The sequence below is a fragment of the Cotesia glomerata genome, unplaced genomic scaffold (assembly GCF_020080835.1).
Source record: "Cotesia glomerata isolate CgM1 unplaced genomic scaffold, MPM_Cglom_v2.3 scaffold_30, whole genome shotgun sequence".
Classification (NCBI taxonomy): domain Eukaryota; kingdom Metazoa; phylum Arthropoda; class Insecta; order Hymenoptera; family Braconidae; genus Cotesia; species Cotesia glomerata.
The window spans coordinates 58,896-82,597 of NW_025403551.1; the positions used below are offsets into that span (position 1 = coordinate 58,896).

The 23,702-nt window shown below is 35.3% G+C and overlaps 4 protein-coding genes across 4 annotated transcripts; 1 reads left to right on the forward strand and 3 right to left on the reverse strand.

Moving 5' to 3' along the window:
* Positions 1 to 68: 68 nt before the first annotated feature.
* Positions 69 to 3,174, forward strand: LOC123274317 (WD40 repeat-containing protein SMU1). The gene is made up of 6 exons (XM_044741901.1): positions 69 to 228; positions 300 to 366; positions 516 to 774; positions 1,018 to 2,099; positions 2,372 to 2,473; positions 3,010 to 3,174. The coding sequence occupies exons 1-5, from the start codon at positions 203 to 205 to the stop codon at positions 2,468 to 2,470; spliced, it is 1,533 nt and encodes a 510-aa protein (XP_044597836.1). The 5' UTR covers positions 69 to 202; the 3' UTR covers positions 2,471 to 2,473; positions 3,010 to 3,174.
* Positions 3,175 to 4,468: 1,294 nt separating this feature from the next.
* Positions 4,469 to 6,541, reverse strand: LOC123274339. The gene is made up of 5 exons (XM_044741938.1): positions 6,215 to 6,541; positions 5,715 to 6,150; positions 5,235 to 5,653; positions 4,702 to 5,152; positions 4,469 to 4,599 (listed from the first exon to the last, which is right to left on the reverse strand). Exons 1-5 carry the CDS (start codon positions 6,539 to 6,541, stop codon positions 4,469 to 4,471), a joined length of 1,764 nt encoding a protein of 587 aa, XP_044597873.1.
* Positions 6,542 to 6,550: 9 nt separating this feature from the next.
* On the reverse strand, positions 6,551 to 17,586 carry LOC123274340. Its single transcript, XM_044741939.1, has 19 exons — positions 16,483 to 17,586; positions 16,296 to 16,415; positions 15,941 to 16,194; positions 15,644 to 15,751; positions 15,039 to 15,547; positions 14,017 to 14,268; positions 13,594 to 13,860; positions 13,133 to 13,452; positions 12,857 to 12,970; positions 11,482 to 11,895; positions 11,141 to 11,318; positions 10,474 to 10,630; positions 10,311 to 10,401; positions 9,911 to 10,185; positions 9,623 to 9,810; positions 9,346 to 9,528; positions 8,786 to 9,232; positions 7,820 to 8,680; positions 6,551 to 6,833 (listed from the first exon to the last, which is right to left on the reverse strand). The coding sequence occupies exons 1-16, from the start codon at positions 16,666 to 16,668 to the stop codon at positions 9,422 to 9,424; spliced, it is 3,540 nt and encodes a 1,179-aa protein (XP_044597874.1). The 5' UTR covers positions 16,669 to 17,586; the 3' UTR covers positions 6,551 to 6,833; positions 7,820 to 8,680; positions 8,786 to 9,232; positions 9,346 to 9,421.
* Positions 17,587 to 18,111: 525 nt separating this feature from the next.
* LOC123274331 lies at positions 18,112 to 23,146 on the reverse strand. The gene is made up of 5 exons (XM_044741919.1): positions 22,763 to 23,146; positions 22,366 to 22,665; positions 21,896 to 22,114; positions 19,051 to 20,730; positions 18,112 to 18,847 (listed from the first exon to the last, which is right to left on the reverse strand). Exons 4-5 carry the CDS (start codon positions 20,568 to 20,570, stop codon positions 18,514 to 18,516), a joined length of 1,854 nt encoding a protein of 617 aa, XP_044597854.1. The 5' UTR covers positions 20,571 to 20,730; positions 21,896 to 22,114; positions 22,366 to 22,665; positions 22,763 to 23,146; the 3' UTR covers positions 18,112 to 18,513.
* Positions 23,147 to 23,702: the final 556 nt, after the last annotated feature.

Sequence of the window (23,702 nt, forward strand, 5' to 3'; positions counted from 1 at the left end):
GCTTCAAAATTTTGTTTTATACATTAGTTTATCGGAATTGCGCGCGCAGCTTCATTTACAGTGCACATAACCTCAACTTCCAATTGGAAAATAATAAACAAATTCGGCGGAATAAAATCCACAACAATATAAATTTTTAAATACAATTATAAATATATAATTAATTAAAATAATTTTTTTCGTAAAATAATAAGCCACTAAAATGTCTATTGAAATTGAATCAGCTGAGTAAGTATTAATTAAAACATTTTTATTAGAGTTAAAATTATTAACCAGTTATATTTATTTATTTATTACAGTGTAATAAGATTAATTCAACAATATTTAAAGGAGTCAAATCTCGTTAAAACACTCCAGGCATTACAGGTAATATTTTTAATATAAATTTATATACCTAAAAAATTTTTAGTCATAGCAATGTTTTAAGCTAGGAGTGAACACCTAGCTCCATATGGGGTAGGCTCTAAGCCCTGTCAAGTAATAAATAACATAACAAAAATTTTTTATTATCACAGGAAGAAACTGGAGTGTCTCTTAACACAGTCGACAGTGTTGACGGTTTTGTAGCGGATATAAATAATGGCCATTGGGATACAGTGCTTAAAGCTATACAGTCGTTAAAACTGCCGGATAAAAAGCTGATTGATTTATATGAGCAGATCGTATTGGAGTTGATTGAACTGAGAGAATTGGGCGCTGCTAGATCTTTACTGCGACAAACAGATCCTATGATTATGATGAAACAACAGGAGCCAGAAAGATATATTCATCTTGGTAAATTATAAATAAATTGAAGTATAACAGATACCTGAAAATTTTTTAATTTTTCTTGATTAATAAATTAGATCTAGAAAATTATTTATAAAAAATTGCATGTATAATTTTTTAGAGCTTCTAAAGATGAAATTTTTTAAATAAATTTTTTTTTTTGCTATAATTTATTAATTAAAAAATTTCTAAAAATTGTCAGATGTCTCTCAATTTCATCATCATTGATTTTAAATTTATTATAAACAGAAAATCTATTGGCGAGGTCTTACTTTGACCCGCGAGAAGCTTATCCCGATGGTAGCACCAAAGAAAAGAGACGTGCTTACATAGCCAACGCATTATCTGGAGAAGTATCAGTAGTACCATCAAGCAGACTATTGGCTCTGTTGGGACAAGCTTTAAAATGGCAACAGCATCAAGGACTTTTGCCTCCTGGTACAACAATCGATTTGTTCCGTGGTAAGGCTGCAGTCAGAGATCAGGAAGACGAGAAATATCCCACGCAATTGTCTAAACAAATAAAATTTGGACAAAAGTCTCACGTAGAGTGTGCAAGGTTTTCTCCAGATGGTCAGTACTTGGTGACTGGTTCAGTGGATGGCTTCATTGAGGTCTGGAATTTTACAACTGGTAAAATAAGAAAAGATCTAAAGTATCAAGCTCAGGACACTTTTATGATGATGGAGCAAGCTGTGTTGTCGATGGCTTTCAGCCGAGACAGTGAAATGCTGGCAACTGGCTCTCAAGACGGCAAGATAAAAGTCTGGCGTGTCCAGAGCGGACAGTGTATAAGACGATTCGAGAAAGCTCATGCCAAAGGAGTCACTTGCATCCAATTCAGCCGAGACAATGGTCAAATTTTGACGGCTTCTTTTGACGCTACTATAAGAATCCACGGACTGAAGTCAGGAAAGACTTTGAAAGAGTTCCGTGGTCACTCGTCTTTCGTCAACGAAGTGGTCTTCGCTTCTGACGGACATCACGTTATCAGTGCTTCGTCTGACGCTACTGTTAAAGTCTGGAGTATCAAGACTACCGAGTGCATCGGAACATACAAGTCACTCGGTGCTGCCGACCTTACTGTTAACAGCGTTCATGTTTTACCAAGAAACCCAGAGCACTTTGTAGTATGCAACCGCTCAAATACCGTAGTTATTATGAACATGCAAGGTCAAATAGTCAGGTCATTCTCCAGTGGTAAGCGAGAGGGCGGTGACTTTGTTTGCACTGTTGTAAGTCCACGAGGTGAATTTATTTATTGTGTTGGAGAAGATTTGGTGCTCTATTGCTTCTCAACGTCTTCAGGAAAGCTCGAGAGAACTCTTAATGTAAATATGAGGATTAATTATTATGAAAATGAAGTTAGCGGACATTACAAAATTTTTAGAGATTTTTTATTGAAAAAGTTTCAATTAAACAATTAAAAAAAAATTTTCACTTATAAAAAACTTGAAAAACTATAAGTATAATTTTTTAAAAATATTTTTTTAGTTGTAATTTAATTAATAAAAAAAAATCAAAAATTTTTAGACGTCTGCTAACTTCAGTGCCATTAATTATTTACTCTTGAGTAATTTTCATTCTAATTATTTTTTTTTAGATTCACGAAAAAGACGTCATTGGAATCGCTCATCATCCTCATCAAAATCTTTTGTGTTCTTACAGCGAAGACGGTCTCGTAAAATTATGGAAACCTTAAATCGTATGATTTTTTTTTTTTTATTTAAATATAATTGTAAATTTAAGTAAATTAATTAGAATAAAAAAATCGCATATTCTATATTTATAACTCTTTTGTTTTATAAAACCGTGTTTTGACTAGTGACGTTTTTTACCATCTTGTCAAAATATCCATAATTATGGAAAATAAATAAAAGCTTGAAAAAAAAAAAAAAAAAAAAAAAAAAGAGTATTAAGTTTTGTAAATTGAAATGGGAGTGAATCAAGATTTATTACCTTCCTGTGTGAATGAATTCCTGGATAAATTTGAAGCCGGTCTATGTTTGCCAATTATTATAATAATTATTTTTTGTACGGTACAATTAATTATATCACACATTCTGGATATTGTATGCACAGTTATATATGCAGTAAACGGGAGTCCAGATGACGCAGATATGGATGAATGCACGTTTATTTATTATTATTTATTATTACTCAGCTAAATTTAGAGATGAATGCAGCAATGCATTCACCTACTCATTATTTCATTATAACAATTTTAATTAAATTCCTCAGGATTCTCATTCAATGCAGTACATGACGCGATACTGCGATGGTGTTTCAACTGTATGTGTGTGTACCTCTACTGCTTCCAGAAGATAACTAATAATAATCATAATAATAATAATCATGTAATTATCATTATCAAGAATCCAGAGTAATTCCTCTTATTAAATTTTTTTTTTCCAAAAATTATCCGAGTATGTAACACATTAATTATATTAAATATATAAATTACATAAAAATGATTACCTGAACAAATAACAAATCTATTAATTGCATAAACAGATATTTTACTGGTTTTTTTTTTTTTTTTTCTTTAATTTTCATATTAGGTACAACAGTTTAAATTTTGCTTTTATATTAAATATACTGTTTTTAATCACAATACAAGTGATATTAATAATAATAATAATAATAATAATAATCATAATAATGATTTCAACTATAAAGACTGCAATTATATAGCAGATTATATTAGATAATTGATCAAAGTAACAACCTATTATTATTTTTTTAGTTTTATTATTATTATAATATTTTATTTGTCTTTGATATTTAAACCGAGGGTCATTAATTTTACGATACAGTAACAATTTAACAATATCGTCAAAAAGTAGTGACGGTGAGAATAATTTAGTTAAAAATTAAATAAATTATAATTACAATAACAATAACTCAATTGAAATTAAAATGATGATGAAGATAATGACGGTATAAATACTGATTAATGATGATAATATGTCCGTTTAATGTAGCAGATTAAAAAAATTTTTTTTTGTAAAAATCATGACATAATTAACATATAAATATTAGTAATTGTTAATAAATTTATAAATTTATAGCGTCACATGAAAACATTCTCCATAGTGGGCGCTAAATTTTTACGAGTCGGCGTAGAGCCTCCTTCATCTTCAAACGTGACCATTTTTTCACGACTACGAGTCCCCAGTGTCCCACCACCACTATTACCAGTACTATCGGTGTTTGAACGACCTAGACAGGAGTTATTACTCTGGACAATAGTTCCGGTTGTTTTTGTTTGTGATGAAGTACAAATAGGTAGATTGGAGCACGGTTTTAGCACAGAATTAGGAAGTGGTACTGGCGCTATTGCTATATCCTGAACAGAGGATGCCGACAAATTAAATTCACTTATGCTTCTGGGTACAAAATATTCAAAATTAGTAGGATCATCTTGCTGTGAATGACAGCCATCACCGCGTTGATACGAATAATGCTGCAACGGTGATATATTATTCCGAGCAAATGAGGATACTCCACGTTGAATATGAGCTGTAGGTGAAAATGAACTAGCAGGACCAAAAGTGTCTCTAGCAAAGTCGTTGGTCATAGTCCTTTTTCGTGGCAATGAATAACGACCTGGTGAGGTTAATTGTTGTTTGTTGATAGCCGCAAAACGGTGTTGGGCCAGGAGTTGTCCATCATCGACGGAACTCCTGGTTGGACGTTGTCAAGAGGCAGCAGATACCAGTGACATTGCTATACCGTCGTCTTCGTGATCCAGCTCCTGACGACAACCATCGGAAAGTATATTACCACCAATGCTGATACTTGCGTCCCCGCACAAGTCTGATTTAAGTCCTAAAAAATACACAATTTTATTCAGCTAAACTCGTATATTATAAAACAGCGATAAATAAGTTATTGACAGGGATTGAATAAGAGTTAGAGATTAAATCGAACCTGTTGCTCCGGCGAGAGAGCTGCCGGGTGTGATACCTCCGTTAGTACCACAGGTTCTACCAAATACTCGTACAACACGTACAACTTCTTCTTGCATTAAATTAAAGCACATTGCTATCAAACCCATTCCGATGAGAATGTACAGTGAGCAAGCGCATAAACTGAGTTCTTCTAATAGTTTTGTCGAAGCACTTCTCCCGGTAGGAACGAGGTCACCAAATCCAATTGTTCCAAGACTCGTGAAGCAGAAATAACTACTCTCCAATAAATTCCACCCCTCCAAACGGTGAAACATAAATGTTCCAGCGCACACGTACAGTAATATTATCAAAAGACACAGGCTTATTGGTATTCTTACAACACAAATAGTGTCAGTGCCGTATCCTACTGCTGATGGCATCAGTGACATTTGAGAGCATGGATGCAAGTGTCGTTTCTCTGTACTCATGTCCTTAAATAATTTATTTTCAATTTTTAATTTAATATTTAATATTTACTTAGATAAATGTTTATTTAATTAATAAATAAAATACCTGCAAAGCATTTGCCGAAGAGGCTGAATGGAGGTAGAGATTGCTCTCAAGTCCATCGCGATCAAGAAGAATAGCGCCTCCGGTAGCGCGTACACCAAGCTCGTCGCAAGAGCTGTCTTTACTGGAGTAAAAATTACCCAATTTTGTCGTCTCGACATGATTGTCATAGCGGTGATAACTTTTTTCAATTAAACCTGGCATCGGAGGAGGTGGTACCAGGAACTGCCCGCCACTTGACGGCTGTTTTTTGGAACAGTCGGTGTTCCGATGGCAAAGTCTACCGTAGAGACGACGAAACGTCCTGGCAAACACGTCTCCTATGGTACTCAAGTAGACTAGCATCAAAGGTATTCCTGCTAGTGCGTAGACTACGGTGATTACTCTACCCCAAATAGTCCTTGGGGCTACGCTACCGTATCCTGTACAGTTATTTAGACAATTATTACTTAGATAAACACACTATCGAGTAAAAAATCTTACCAATTGTTGTAATAAGCGTCAGGGAGTACAATAAACTGCCGCCAAATGTCCAACGTTTATCTCCTTTGTACCTATCATTTCCACCTCGTGAAGACCGCTGGATAGTTCCTCCGTAAACAGAGAAGGTTGACGAGCGTGGATCGTGGTTAAGACTCCGTGCCATTTTTTCTTGAAACTCGAGAATTTCACGCTCAGCTAATCGCGTCCAGTTGTCTTTGTAAAGGACATTTAGATCTTCAGTGATGCTCCAGAGCTTCTCGACAGTGCTAGCCCGTAATTTTCTAACTTCTGCAGTTTCTTCGTCCTCGCCGGATAAAATAGCCGGCGACTGAGTTGTTTGGTCTCGAGTCGCGACATTAACTGATGTCTTACCATTATTTCCACTTCCGGGTTTTGATGAACCAGAAGACAGTCTGACGATATCTGGTGGTGGTTCCTGATTAAAAAATAAATAAAATTAATTAATAAATCCTATAAAAAAATTAAATAAAAATATTTACCGTTTTAAAACCACCCTCAAGAGCCATAAAAGCAAAAGCACCTAGAAGTGTGTACCCAAAAACGAGTACACAAACACCAAGACAGGCGAGGAAACCAGGTGCTTTGGTGCTTCTCGCGGTGGTGCAATTGCAGCAACAGCACCACAATTCCGAGGCCTTTACTGTAGTCGATATTCTGAATGAGTTATCAGTATTATTAGGAATATTTGAACTAGCATTAGTGACTGCCGTTGATGAAACTCCAGTAGGAAGCTGAGATGAACGACGTCCACCTGAGCAGGATCGTGGCGCTCTCTGGTAATAATCACTCGCGCTTATTTGCATCATTACTCTAACCAGCAACAACTGGACAATATACCAGTAGGTAGTCCTACGTTGCTCTTATTATCTCCCTGGTTATTGTCATTCTGATAATACCCGTTAGATGACATGGAATTATTTGATGACAAGATGATGATGATGCTGCTTTTGTTAATGATAATCTTGGCATGTACAAACACCATCTCTTTAGTAACAGTAACAATAAGGCATCAGCATATTCACCAGATATTTTGATGGATCCTTGTGATATTTCCTTCAGTCGAATTTTATCCATATGGAAATTGTTTTCATCCGATTGCTGAAAATATAAAAAATAGTATTTTATTATTGACTGGACTATAGTACGTGGCCTAATTAAAAAAAAAAAAAAAAAAATGATAAATAAGCTTTGTACCAGCAGTAAAGATGATTGAATAAAATGCAGCAAGCTATAGATTGAATAGGAGCTAAAAAGTCATGACATATCAATTTGCAATAGCTCTGAGAACTAGAAAAGTTGGTGGTGGCGGCGACAACCCTAGTAGCAGCTACCAGCTAGTGTGCAATCGATAGCCCAGCTCTGCTTGCACAAGAGCGAAAGAGAGGACTAGGAAAAGGCGGCGGAAGACTCGACAAGGTGTGACAACACACTAGGGTACACTGTCTCTTCTCATCTACATACATTTACATTTACATATTCAAATACAAACTTGGATTTTTTTTTTTTTTTTTTTTTTTTTTCAGTATTACAGTATCCAGTTCAGAGGACAGATTAATTTAATACGGTTGATTGCCCGAATAAAATAACAATAAATCATAAATAAATAAAATGGTTGGGTAGTTTTACTCCCGACAGACAAGACAGTGGCGCTTAATCAGCCGTTTTTATCACCAGCTAAAATGAACGAGTGCTTTTGTATACAGTCTACCTTGAGGCTAGCAGCACTTGAGATTATCGCGGCTGCTACTCGGTATATAGCTCATATAATATAGCTCATACGTGTGTAACAACCACGTTTCATCATAGGCTGTTCAATTTCATAGCAATCATAAATTATTAAACGACAATAATAAGCGTGGAGATTATAAATTATTTATAGTTTGATTTTTTTTTAATGATTCACTCAACGTAGTATTATTTTTATTTTTGTATTGTATTTAATCAATTGCCAATGAATCATTTATTATCAATACTGTAAATAATATTTTTATAAATATTATTCTAGATATTATACTTTTACAACTACTGCTACTGCTACTACTACGGTATAATAAAACTATTTAAACAGAGAATTAGTAAAAGACCTGATGGAGTTATAAATGTGTTGTTGTATGTGCTGAAGAATGAGGCCGCAAAGTCCAGCGAACGAGTAGTACAACTACTTTATTCCGCATTTCACCGCATTTAATTGTCTATGCGCAATTATATCTAGCACTGATTACCTTGCTCGCTTACGAAGAGTCCTTAATACAATTTTAAACGGTCATAATAGCCAACAGATGAACTGAATTTATAAATATACTATTTATAATAATAATAATAATAATAATAATTTACAATAATTACACACGCACATGTTTATTTATTTTTATCTGTTAACTTTAGATATTTAAGATTGTTGAACCCGTGGCAACAACAGAGGAGGAGAAGGATGATGATGATGATGATGATGATGGTACATTATCTTGGAGATAACAATGGTACTAGCAGAGGGCCATTTTAGGATAGAAATTGAAGCTCGACGAGAAAACGCCCTTGCCGTACTGCAAGTACCATCGCACTGAACTACATGATAGTACCGCGGAGAAATGTGTGCTGAAGGTGCGAGGGAGTCTCACTCGTTATGTAGTAGAGAAATCCGCGCAGAATCGACGACGGTCTGATGGACGATGCTGGCTCGACTTTGCCGGGTAACTTTTCGATATATAGGACATGGTGAGTACAGTTGGGTTTAATGTACATGGTCCAGGACGCATGAGCGCACCATAAGATGTATCCACAAGATGTATCAGAGAGGAGAGAATCCTTTAAGCTTGCGTAGGTGTAATATTATACACTACAGTACTATTTCCTACAGTAGTACCCCGTTTTAATGTTATCCATAAACGCTTACGATACTAAAATAACCAGACAAGTCGATTAACAAGAGCAGTTGACAGTTTAAGCTAAAGAGATACAGATATAGTTATAGTTATAGATAGTTATTGAGTTATAGATATATAGACATACTGGCAAAGAGGCTAAATTATTTGTTAAACAGGTATACACACCACACGATATAATCATCGATAACGAGTTGGCTGCGCATAGATATAGTTTGATAGGTCGTACAAATAAATTGGAAGTTTGCCAGAGTTCTCGGGATAGGAGAGAACACACAATTGCTAGAGTACGCAAGGGTGGCGGAGAAGGACGTTCAATTCAATGATGACTTGCTGGTAGCATACAGCCACCGCTGATGTTCCTGGTACTGGTACAGTTGTACTGTTACACTGCTGTTGGAGGCTTTCAACTACCTCGGCTTTGCCGTCGGATGCCAGATTTTCAGGATCTATGTTATCCGGCAGTGTGTATATGCTTGTAATAATATATCAAGAAATGTTGATCGATAAAGATATATATATTCCATAACAACATATTGAGTAGTAGGACATTGATTGTATTGGAGGACCGCCAAGTCCAAATGTCTTTTTCAGTCAAACTGATGTTCTTTTGATCTAAATTTATATATATATATATATATATATATATATATATATATATATATATATATATATATATATATATATGGTATGGTAACAATGTACAAAAAAGCAAGTATAATACCCACCGGTTTATTGTGTGTCATCAGGTCAGATGAGCCAGTTTATTTTTAAAAATATTTTTTTTTATCCATTTTCACAAAGCTAACGATCACAGCGAAGGACATGCTTAACTGATCGTGTCAACGATCGTATTTTTGCTATTACCTCCTCTTGCATTAGATTGAAGCACATTGCTATTAAAGCCATACCTGTAATGTTAACTGTCATTAGAGATTGGTTTAATAAAAGATTATAGTCATAATTATTATTATTATTATTAATAGATGGTTGATGATACTTGACCTAGCATGAGGTACATAGAGCAGAAGATAAAAGAGAGGTCGAACACGCCGTCAGAGGAATAAATTTTGTCGCCTGGAACTATGTCACCGAAACCGATTGTTGAAAGGGAGATAAAACAAAAGTACGAACCATCGAGAAAATTCCAATCTTCCCATTCTGAGAAAAGAAATGCTCCTCCGCAAATATATCTGCTTGATCAAAGCAAAGATAATATTTATTATACAACTTTTTATTATATTATCGCAATAAATAATATTAATAATAGTAAAGATAGTGAAGAACTCGTACCCGACTATGATACTCAGACAAAGAGTTAATGGAACAGTAATACGCTTAGGATCGTAACGATCACTGCTGTCATCATCATTATCATCTTCATCGTTATCTTCATCCTCACTGGAAGCATCATCATCATCATCATCTTCTTCTTCATCCTCGTCGTCGTTGTCATTACCTTGATCGCTTGTCGTTGTTTTAGAAGCAGTCTCAATCTCATTGTCCATACTAACGGTGTCGAATGCCGCCCCATCACGTCCAGATTGCATTCTCACCATCTGTACAGACTATTATATTATATCTGCTGTGATATAAAGGTAACATGATCTTCTCAATAGCATAAATGACAAGATAACTCTACAATAACCGTAGCGTTATGCTGGTAAATCCTGTGTGTAAGTATTGTACCTACCTGACAGGTGTTCTTTCGATAAGACTGACCGAGTGATCGTCTTGAGCCAGTTACTCGGCGATCACGAGACTCGCGTGGCCTCTTTCTACATCTGGAAAAAATTTACAAACCAAAACAACGTTGAGAAGAGAATAATTATATAATTAAATGAGATAATACTGACCTGCATAGACAGCAACGGGCGTAAGACCACTTGAAACTTTTAGCAAGTATATCCCCGATGTTACTTAGGTAAAGAAGAAATAGGGGCATTCCGGCGATCGCGTACCCGATTGTAATCACCTTGCCCCACATGGTTCGAGGACACGTATTGCCGTAACCTTGAACAGAATATTTGGTCATGTGTAATGATTCTTATAATTGAGTAAGAAGTTATGCGGTTTCTACGGAAAAAGCAATAAGTATTTAGGATGATTCAAAATGCTCTGTCTCTAGATACATAATTAAGAAATGACCTTGTATCTTGTCAACTATTGACATTTTTAATGATATAAGCTCATTTCGATGTTACACTCATCAAGACCTTTTATTTGAGTACCCACATCAATTTTTCATATATTTATATATATATTATATATATGTATTTATGAAAAATATATCAAAAATTCATGTGGGTACTCAAATGAAAGCTCTTGACGAGTGTAACATCGGGATGAGCTTATATCTTTAAAAATATCAATAATTAAAAAAATACAGTGCAATTTAACAAAAGTCATTATTTAATAAAGCAAAATTTTATTTATTTATAATTCACAAATTACGGCAGTCACATAGCGACTGCAAGGTTGCTAGTTTTTATTATTATGTACCTAAACTATTTACACGCTTACCAATTGTCGTAATGACCGTCAAGGAGTACAAGAAAGCGCCCGCAAAACTCCACTTTCGATTCTCCATCGAGTCTGAACCATCCCATTCATTTTTAACCGCATCAACGACTATATCCTGATAGCTCTTTAGAATGGTATCCACCTTTGACTTCCATAGTTTCTCCGAGAAAATATTTTCCTACGGTCAATTAAGCAAATTATAATCATAATCATAAGTAAAAGTCTATTATTTATTATGCCGGTTATAGTTCAATTAATTTGAACTACACGACGGCAGTAAAATTTAAATAACTAAAATAAAATGATCAAGAGAAAGTCTAGTGTATAATTAAAATATTTACCTTGGTCGTCAATTTCCACAGATGAAGCGCGGTTTCATTTCGTGAACTGGGTACGTCATAGCCATTTCCAATTTTACGATTGTGTGAGCCCTCGATTGCTTCGAATATAAATGCCCCGGCGATGGTGTAACCAACCACCAGACACACAATACCTACATTGCTAAATAAAAAAGCTAAAAATGCACGAAACCAATCGCCGATTTTTTCACCCAGAGGTTTGTGTCTTTTTCTTTTTCGCCTGATCACGCTCTCCCTTAACTCGCTGCGCCTGGATCTGGATGAGCTGCGCTGTTGCCTACGGACCGAGGAATTCCGCTGGCTGCTCCAGCTGGCATTTGTTGTCAGTCCTCGGCCCCGATCTCCACCAGGAATTGGAGCGTTTGTTGACCACTTTGTCTCCTCGTCCATCATTATCTAATTCTCGTTATACTATTATCACCAGTAGTCACCCGCACCCGTAGATGCCATTGCACAATAACCATTAAATTAATGGCATTGAAATTGCCAAACACTTTACAATTTTTTTTTTATTTTTAAATAATTTTTTGGAGAAAATTTTTTTTTTAAATAAAATTAAAAAATAGTCAGTTGACTGTTAAATGAAATGTCATAAAATAAACTAGTTGTAAAAAATTATTTATAAAAAATTGCACTTGTAATTTTTTAGAGTTTTTAAAGATGGAATTTTTTAAATAAATTTTTTTTTGCTATAATTTATTAGTTAAAAAATTTCTAAAAATCATCAAATGTCATTTTAAATTAAATTTTCGAAAAATACACTGTTCAATAAATTAATTTTGATGATAAAAATGACTATAAAACAAATAAAAATAAATTGACACGTGAAGAATATTAAAATCACCCGCAATGAGACACTTATACATTTTGTAAACGTTGTATCGAGGACGGCCTCAATTTAAACTTGCTTAAAAAACTCGTCGCACGGTTGATTTATCAAAAAAAAAAAAAATACATATGTAATTTTGATGTCCTTACTGATCAAAAACAAATTTGCAATGAGCAAGTATGTGGAAGAAAGTGAGCCAAATATATATTTTATTGATATTGATAAATAGATAGATGAAGTTGATCTAAAAAGAACAAAAAGAAATAAATTGAAAAAGCCGAATGGAAGAAATAATGTGAGGCGATATAGATACACTTTAGTTCGAAAGAGCCTTTGAATTGAGTAGGAGGGGAGTGTCTTTTGAGCTGGAGCCTTTCGGATGTATACTACTCGGATGGTATGAGTCTGTCTCTCGTGGTCTGACGACGACGCGGCACACTAGCTCGAAATAGCACAATTCTAAAATTATAGAGTTGAGTTCCAAGCAAGCTGTACTGTTTTGCGGTGGCGGCGGCGAACGCGAATTACGACCAGACAAGAAAAGAGGAAGAAAAAGATACCGGAGTTTTTGTCATATGAGAAATCACCTTCCTCTATTTCTTCAGCATCTTCATCGTCGTTGACGTCGGCACCGTTTTCATACTTGTTGTAAAATGACAGATTTTTTAAATTTAAATTTAAGTACCAGATATTTTAATTTTTTAAGAAATAAATTGACATTTAGAAATTTTTAAATATTTTTTTCAGAGCAATTTTAAGTTAATATATAAATTTAATATATAAATAATAAAATATATTATTCTAGGACATTTCGAGATCATGGTGACTGTAATTGTAACCGCGATGATTACTGGGATGATAATCAACATACTCGGAGGCGTTTCCGTCATCATATTCGTCGTTAACGACGTCAAAGTCGTCATCGATAGCATCTTCATCATCGTCTTCATCCTCCTTAATGATTCCCAGTCGCTTGGCGACGCTCTTAACATTTGTTATTACTTCTTCCTGAACCAAATTAAAACTCATTGCAAGTAGGGCGATACCGAAGAGGAGGTAGAGCGAGCACAGCGCTATTCCTTGGTGAGCATGCAGTCTGTGAGCTGGTACGAAATCACCAAAGCCTGGAATGTAAATATAATTACTTTACTGCACGAATTATTATTTAAAAAAAAAAAAATATAGAGTAAAGTTAATTAAACTAAGCTAAAAGGAGTTAATGAATAAATAAAAATAGACACTCATTAAAGTGGCGATGTACTTGCCTATAGTGGTTAGAGTTATAAAACAGAAATATGCCGAGTCAAGGAAGATCCAATTTTCCCACTCGTTAAATAAAACAGCACCGCCTAATATGTAACTAACGACCAAGAACACACAGAGCCAAATAGGCACGGGCTTTGTTGTTTGGTCTTCCGCGGGCATGTAATACTCGTCATACTCAATATCATTGACATAAGTTTGACGATGAACGGCGAAACCCATCGGGGACATGATACGCGGTGATGGTGCTTCTCTTCTGGCCGTTCGAGCTGAAATTATATTACACAAGACCGTAAAACGTAAATTAGTGTTGTATTACGTGATATCTACGCATCAGGTGAGATAATTATATTTAATGTACCGTAATATCATTATACATTATGTTATATTCTATTGTAGCCAGCAGAGAATGATCATCAACTTACAAATAGTGCTGAGATTGCTGCGAGGACGGCGTATTGAAGAAACAGCGGTGGGAAAAGCTCTTCTAGGTCGTGAGACTTCGAGATATGGACTTGGCTCGCTGGCGACCACCGAGGGATCCACTGAGCAACATCTGTGTGGTGTTATCACTGATCGCTCGACCCGAGGCAATGTGGAGAACGCGAGGTTATCTGGCCTGAGTCTGTTTTTCGTCACAATACTCGGGCGTGATGGATTAACGTCATCGTAAAGGCCTAAAATAAATAATTATTTTTATTACAATCAATAATAAACTAGCTCCTATGTGATTGCCGGGACTTGAGAACTATCAATAAATAAAATTTTGCTTTAGTAAATAATGACTTTTGTCAAATTGCACTGTACTTTTTTAACTATTGATGTTTTTAAAGATATAAGCTCATCTCGATGTTATACTCATCAAGAGCTTTCATTTGAATACCCACATGCATTTTTGATATATTTTTAATATATACATATATATATATATATATATTATATATAAATATATGAAAAATTGATGTGGGTACTCAAATGAAAGGTCTTGATGAGTGCAACATCAGAATGAGCTTATATCATTAAAAATGTCAATAGTTCTCAAGATACAAGGTCGTTTCTTAATTATGTTAAATTGCACTGTACTTTTTTAACTATTGACATTTTTAAAGATATAAGCTCATCCCGATGTTATACTCATCAAGAGCTTTCATTTGAGTACCCACATGGATTTTCATATATTTTTCATAAATACATATATATATATATAATATATATATATATATATATATATATATATATATATATATATATATATATATATATATATATATATATATATATGAAAAATTGATGTGGGTACTCAAATGATAGGTCTTGATGAGTGTAACATCGGAATGAGCTTATATCTTTAAAAATATCAATATTTCAAAAGATAAAAGGTAATTTCTTAATTATGTATCTAGAGATTCTCTTATTCTCTTAATAATATAGATCAGATAATAATTACTATTTTGATTTTCAGCCTCGGTGTAATTGTGATGATGCCTTGGAACGGCTGGCAGTGGGTCATCTATGGCGTATTTGTTAAAAAAAACTGGTGTGCGATCATCTTTATAATTTGGAGCAAAGAGCAATCGCCTGTCGAGCGACTGAGTTGCTCCGGGAACATTGTGCGAGGTCGCTGTCCCACTGCGGGACAACCTACTGTTAGCAGTGACGATTCTAGATGTACTTGGTAGCTCGTAAGTGTGTCTCGTGGGACTAATTGACTGGAGATGATGTTGACGAGGTGAGCCACTGGTACTCGCCGGAGTGGATCGCTTTGTAAAGTCATTAAAGTTGCCATCGACGTCGTAACGACGCGGAGGATTAAATCGATGAGCCTCTCCTGTAGCTCCGACTGTCTCGGAGTGTGTTGATCGGGGCATGCTTCCTGAATTACCAAGAGCCGAGTCTGTCGATTTATGACTCGCCCTAACGGACCTACGTAATGACGCTGGTCGTGATCCAGCTCGGCTAATAAATTCAATAATAACATCGATATATATAAATGGTAAAGTAAAGTAATGAGGTCATCTCTAGATTTTCTAGTTGGAGGTTTTATTTTATTACCCAGATCCCTGACGAACGCTGTATCCTCGAGCTAAGTAGCTGCTCCGAACTCGCCGTGGCTTAGGCGGTCGTGTGCAAATGTAGCAGCAAATTTTCCAATAAAGAAATCTTAAAATACAAGCAATAATATTAATAAAAAATAGTTAAATAATAATATTTAAATTTTATGAGTCAGAGTCAGAGTCAGAGTGAGAGCTGGCAGTCCAAAAATAAATTTGGTTTATGGTTGGATAATGCTAATCGAATATGTCGAGTGACCCAAAGAATATCCACTTACGGTCGAACGAGCTAATTTACCTGAAGCTTGAGGCCATGACATCCCCGATATTCGATAGACATAGCAACATCAGGGGAATCCCAAGTATAGCATAGAAAATAGTTACGACCTTGCCGTTTGGAGTCTTTGGAGATATGTGACCGTATCCTATCGTTGTGATAACAATTATTGAGTAAAATAGAGCACCGGCAAACGTCCACTGAATATTGTCCTCTTCTTCGCTTCCGTCCCAACCGTCTTTTTTCATTTTCTTTAAAAGATCTGTTTCAAAAGCCTACAATTCACATCAATGACAACAATGAAGATGAAAAAAATAATAATACTGAAATGGTACAATGTAAAATATAAATTGTATCGCTTGTGTATATACTTTACCCGCAATTTTTCAACTACATCGTCCGTCCAATTTTTTCTTATAAGTATCTCCGCTGATTGTGTCATTATCCATAACTTTTCGGTTACATTACCCCGGATATCTTTGATGCTACGCTTCACCTATCAGGTATATTTTAATATTATATTATATTTAAAATAAAAAGTTTTTTAATATTAAAACACGTACGTCTTTCTCATGACCAGATTCAAGTCTTTCAAAGGCCCAAGCACCGAGAACGCAATAAGCTACGACAAGTGATACAAGTGTCACATGTGAAAATATACATTTAAAAAACTTCCATATTAAACAAAGTAATATCAAACACTTGGACGGTGTTTCAAATTCAACATCCATCTCCGCAGAATCCATCATGTATTAAATTTAGTCTGTATAAAATTTTATACTGCGTTCAAGTAGTTGTAGTAGTATCTTCCACTTGTTGTAAGTTACTATAAGGACTCGTACCATAAAGCTCAAGAAGAAATGGTCGTATCCAATTATATTTTTTTTAAGTATTCAAGTTTAGAGCAGAGTTACTATATAAAGCCCAGTACAGAGTATCCATCTGTTTAGCAAACCGAGTGGAGCGGGTTCGGAAAAAAAATAAACTCTCAAGAATAAATAAAATACATGGTAAGAAGTAATGTAATATTTTAAGTGTAAATTTAATATTATGAAATGACATTTAATAATGTATAATTTTTTTTTTTTTTTTTTTTTTAATAGCACTTGTTCACTTAGAAGGAAAATAACCGATGACAATTACAGTGATAATGATAATGATGGTGTTAGGCGGTGATACGAGCCGTTTTTCATAAGCGACTAGCGTCGTTGTCTCGTCGGCATGTGGAGAAAATACGGTATTTCTCTGTTGAGTAGGCGGTTGTGTTATATTTATCCTCGAACCACCCACCGCTGAGCATTCGTCGCGGCGTCAAGATGTTGTGTAGTTTAGATAGAGGATTTTGCAGAGCTCTTTACATCTGTGTTATAGTTATATAGACCCGCCAGCAGAAGCTACGTCTTTGTAAACTCAACCAGTAGCTCTGCTCAGTTTATATTAAATACGATACTTAAACTAAGAGAGAAACATCCTCAGAGCAATATTATGTATACATCACACGGATCAATCTCTTTCATCTGTACCAGACCGTTCAGTTTTACGTCATTAATTTCTTGCGCTGGATTACATTCATTCATGAATTTCCTTCCGTCACACTCTCGCTTATTGTTTATTTATATTGCGTGTAATAACTAATTAAATTTACACTATAAATTATATATGTATAAATATTTCATGTTTTATTTATTAAAAACCATTCCAAATATTGTAATTAAAGTTAATAATATCAATGCGTAGACTTATATATAATAGTAATAATAATATTTAAAATATATAACAACATTTTACTGTACATACAATTTATAAGAACGCGCTTGTGTGGGCGGTTCTCGTCAATTTAGCATAAAAAAAAAGTAAAATAAAACAATATAAAAGACCTTGTAGTCTCAAATGTGGCACATATGTGAAGACCCTTGTAAAAAGACGTAACCGCGTTCACACACATGCGCATCGTCCAATGGCGAATAATAAAAGTCTTAGCTACTAAATAAAATTCATGGTGCAACGTCAATCGCCCTCTGTTCCGCTAGACGTCTTTAGTTTCAATCCAATCTTCCAACACACTTTTGATGTCCAGACGTGCAGAATACTCGGCCATTTATATTATATTTCTTCTTTTAATTTTTTTTTTTTTTTTTTTTTTTTTTTTTTTTTTTCCTTAGCAGTAATGATAATCATAATAATATAGTAGTAATAATAATAAAAATATACATTCATATATATAGATGGATAAGGTTACTTAGAGGACGATCGAGGCTGACCATGAAATGGGGAACGTAAGAGAGATAAGAAAGAGGAATGAAGAGAAGAAGACATGAGTCCTTGATGGGAAAGCCTTCGTCGTTCCACGGATACGGCGTACTCGTAATTCAAGGACAGATTAAACGATGTAACTGGCACACACGATCGTCTACCCCGTGGCGTCGATCCGTGGAACAAGGAGCTTGTTACACGCTACGTCTATACATAGGTATAAGAAGAAAATTTAAATATTAAATTTATCAAGATAATAGCAATAGTAAAATTAATAATGATAAAAAAAATAATTATTTTAAATGAATATTAATTGTAGGTTGTGATGATTATTTGATTATTTATCCTGGCCCGAAGAACCCGAGCTTCTCCAGGGTGTTGGTGACACGTTCGACCAGCTGGTCTTTATACTTCCAGATCTGCGTATCGACTATGCTGTTTTTTCGATACTGAAGGCACGTTTTCTTCAGCGAGGTAACACAGTCGGCTCTGTAGTGCTGAAGCTGAGCGTCCTCAGTCTCGATGGGATAACTCGTGCACCCGGAGCCGAGGCATGCCAGCGGAAAATGATTATGCACAGTGACAATACGTTCCGGATTATGAAAGCACTTTATGTACTCATTAGGCTTGGTGAAGTTCGACGAGCGGTATACGTGTTGGAGCATGTGCATGTACCTGGATCAAAAGAATTATACAGTTATAGTAGTTATTTTAAATAAATTACCAACATATTATATATAATATAATATAAATGCATTTGTGTTAAATCAAAGTCAGCATACAAGTATGAAGAAAAAAAAATAATTGAACGGTATAAAAAGTACTTGTATTTTGTATTAGTTGTAATGCGTGTTGATGTTTGCTAGTAGGATACTTACTTCGGCACGTGGTCGAAGAATCCGTGTGAGTGTAGAAGGTCATCGAGAAAGTACACGTTTCTGACGTTGTACGAAGCACGAGTTTCATTGCGTATGCGAAGAGCCTTGGGTAAAACGCGTCGCATAAGTTGACTCCACGTAAAATCTTTAATTGGCATTATTACTTCATCAATATCAAGCAAAGCTATGTACTCGTACTCGTACATGTGTTTGTAAAGACAATCATTGTAGGGTATCAATTCATTTTGTCGCTTTTGATTGGTCTTTTTCTTCAAATAAATGTGCTGAAACGTCGGAATGTTAGGCTGCCCACCAGGAAGCGTCAGAGGCGTAACATCAACTTGTCCTGTTTTTTTGTAATACTCCAAAACTTTCGTGATGTTTGGATGTACTTGTAGCTCATAAAAGAATATTTTGTCTGCGCCTAGAATACTTATTAGCTCGATCCACTCGACCAGCCGTACTGATAAATCTTCATGAAGAAAATCTAGACCTTTCACGCAGACCGCAAACTCTTTCTTTTTGCCCTCTGGCGGTTTGTTGTAAATTACCCGTAAATTAGTACTCGCTGTATCACACGGCTTCTCAACAATCGAGACTGATGCTGGAGGATCTTTTGACCAGTGAGACTGGGGTATTTTACACGCAATAACGTAAGGTTGATAAATACCTTGCTTGTAACTACCCCACTTTTTGAACCAAATATATTTATATTCAAATACATCAACAACTTGAGGTTCTTTTTCTCCATCGAACCACAATTGACAGTAAGTTTTTATTTTAGGTTCAATTCTGTCGATCATACCAACGATTCTAACTGCCGGGCCGATTTTCGACAGCTTACGAATATCGTAGTAGGCTCCAAAAAGTTGGAAAGTTCCGTTGGTTGATTTCAATGTTTGCCAGTACTTGTTATTGAACTCGAGCTCGAGAATATTCGGATAACGAGGTACACACAATTTGTTTGTCTTGGTATCATTACCGGTTTGTTCAGTAGTGGATGTTGTTGTTGTCGTAGTGCTCCTTTTGTACCACGAGACTACGGGTAGACTAGGAAATTGATTTTCCATCTCGTTGATGAGTTCCTGTTCAGAGCGCGGCGGCCGTTCATCCAGCAAAAGTTTTTTGTTATTAAATTCCTTGAGTCTTTGATTAAAAACAGCAATAGAAGACGAAACACCAGCAGTTGGGTCATTGTGATCGGATTCATCGTCATCCAGTGGCTTACGTCGGTGCGACGAGTAAGACTCTCTTGCGAAATTTATAATTGAAGAATTACCATTTCTTGTAGCCGATGACGCTGATGAGGAAGATAACGGTTGATCAGATCCACGATCCCATGATCCTGTCGGATAATTCACAGCACTGTCAATACCCACTGACTCACTCGGCTGGAGGACTTGATTTATTGACTGACGAAATTGCAGCGCTGCTATCATTATGAAACTCCAGACAAATACGAAGACAAGAATCCGACGAGCGTAGCGGCTCGCGCCTCGGGTTGTCCAATTTTTCAGCATTTTTTTTTTTTTTTTTTTTTTTTTTTTGTGTATTTAATTTAATCAACTACACACTTTAAGGCGGTGATGATACTGATAGTTTGGACTGAGGTGTGAATCATCGACACTGGTAGCGTACTATCTAGTCTATCCGCTTCGTGTCGTATTGTTTGCACTCCAACTGAAAGCAAAGACACATCAGTAAGTGTTAATCAAAAAATAATTTGAATAAGAAGGAGAAAGCCGTGTGTTGGCTTGATATGCTATGCGTTGGTGCAACGATGCATGCAGTTATAAAAATCAAAGAGAAAGACACCAACTAGCAGAGACAGTATAGATATATTGTAAGTGAAAGATAAAAAGAGTGAGAGAAGGTAAGAGGGAAGTAAAAAAATTATCGCTTAAAGGTAGACGCGAGACTCGGTGAATCCGCGACAAGCCGAGCGGAACCGGTTACCGAGTTTTTCTACTTGGTCGTCCTGTTGACCGGTATGGTGTACTCCGTGGCACCTCTCGACTAACAAGTATCCTTCTGTGACATCCTCAAGCTTTTCACCATCAGTGGTTTATCATGACCAGCGATCGTAATGTAAGCTCGATTGCTCATTTTAAATTCAAGCTTAGTTTCTATTCGCGATCTTTACCCGACTGTCAAACTTGGCAATTATCTGATAGCAATAAAATACTCTTTCAACACTCTTGGTGGTAGTTGGCAATTTTCTATAAGCGTACACTCTTCAATCAACTTTTATCTTTACTAAGGCTCCTTAGCCCCTGGCTGCTGCTGCTGCTGCTGCTGTTACTTCTACTTCTACTGATATAACTACTGCTAGTTAATTGCTCTAGTTGCAGCAATGTTTCTTCGCGTAGACTCGCTAATCGAGTTGCGTCCTAACTGAAGACACTGCCGATTTCTCCAAGTGATTCGTGACTGGGTTTGTCTTGTCACAGGGCATTTAAAAAATACATAAATAAATAACCAGAGATAGATAAAGAAAGAGAATGTCCGCCCCGGCATTGCACCAGCATTGGTGGTTATCAGGCGGCGACGGTGATACCACCGAGAGAGAGTCGAGAGAGTTGAGAGTGCCAAGCCCGAGCTATCGGTAGCAACTGCTCGGACACGTTGGGTTAGTCCGTCGTTATCATCACGAGTCATCTGACCAACGTTCATCATCACTCCTCTCTTCTATGTAATTTATACCACACCACTAAGTAATAATAATTGAAATTAATAGAAATATATATATAATGCGAGATATTAAACCAGACTATGTTGAATGTAATGTAATAATTAATAAATATATAAATAAATAGTAGTTTTATGAAATGTAGAATTAACTTACAGGAGTGAAATGGCACGTGAATAACATCCGGCTGAAACCTTTAATATAGTTTAACGGAAATCTCATCAGTCCGTCAGTTGATAGATCCATGTGCTTCTGCTCGGCAATCAGTCTATATTATTTTGTCAAATAACTCCAGTAATTCGGTGGATATTCAGTATCACGTAAATTATTATCTCAAAACTCGCTGGATCTTTGATAATCTTCAACACCATCACACTGTCGTCGGTATATTAAATTAGCAATATTATACCAAGCTTTAATAATTATTTGGATTATCATTACATAGAATACATCTATTTATACTTAAATATATATAATATATACATATTAGAATTTTAATAATAATAACACATATAACAGCACTGTCGAAAAAAAGCACACGTATTATTACATTCAGGCAAGTTTACATCTGACTCGTATCGGTCTCGGCAAGAGCATCTTTCTGGACTCAATCGAATACCACTTACTAGTTTAAAGAGCAATTTTTTTCTCCCCTCTCGAAATAACTTTTCCCTCCCCTGTCCATGTGTATATGTGTTATGTGTGTCTCAGTGTTGTCTTCTTGGTGTTTCTCGTTGATCGTTGATTGCCGTGGCTGTTTAGTTGTTGTCTGACGTGGTCTGACGTCTGCTCACTCTTTCTTCTTCTTCTTCTTCTTGTTCTTTATTATTATGTAGTTGTTGTCCTCTGGGCCATTATGATCGCAAAACAGACAAGAATTAACCTGAGCAAACTGAACCGGCAGGATTAGTGTGCAGTGTATGGAACTGTATATAAATATATAGTTATATGTAGTAAATATATAGGACATATAGTAAACACAGTCGGAGATCAGAGTCTGAGATGAACCTCGACTAAACTCACCTCTTATCCACGTTTTCAACTGTTTGTTTGCCTGTTGCGTTCACTACTTCCAATGAAACCACGATACGACCAACCGTTGCCCGTTGCTGCTGGGCTCCTGCTGTCTGCTGTGTTTCTGTTCTGCTGTTACTGACCCCCTCCAGATTCACTTCCAATCGTGCTGTATATTTCTTTAGCTTTAGCTTTAGCTTTAGCTTTGGCTGTAATATTGCCTCTTTGTCCGCACTATACCAACGAATCAGCACTGCCAGCTGACCTCTTCTCGCACTCACATCATAATATATCGAGACTTGTAGGCAAACTCTTATAGACCGGAGACCGGATGCAAATTCCAAAGATGAAATTTACTTTCTTTTTTTTTTTTCTTATTTTTATTCATCTTATTAATTGAATTTTTATTTTTATTTTATGTTTTAATAATCACTAATTATTTTAATATTCATTAAGCTATGAATATAATTACAATAAACACTTGTTCATATTTATGATATCTTTTTGATAAATATATATATATATATATATTTAGTTAAAAATATATTTTCGAAAATTGATGACATTAAAGTTAGCTGTCACTTGGTCAAATTTTAATTTTATTTAACAAGTTAATTAAAAAAAATTGTATTTTTAATTTTTTTTAATTTCTACATGCCAATTTTTTTTTTCTTATTTTTTTTTTGCCATAATTTTTTTGTAAAAAAAAGTTCTAAAAATTATTAAATATCTGCTAAATTAATTTTCATTGAAAATTGACAATATATAAATAATTTTTTTCAGAAATTATAATTAAACTGAATTGTTTGAAAAAGAAAAATATTTAATAAGTCTGAAGTCACCTGACAGCTGTCATTTTTTTGAACTTTTAAATTTATTTGTTAAAAAAATTATCACATGTCAGCTAACTTCAGTTTTTAAATATCTTCACTCTTGATCCAGCGAATTT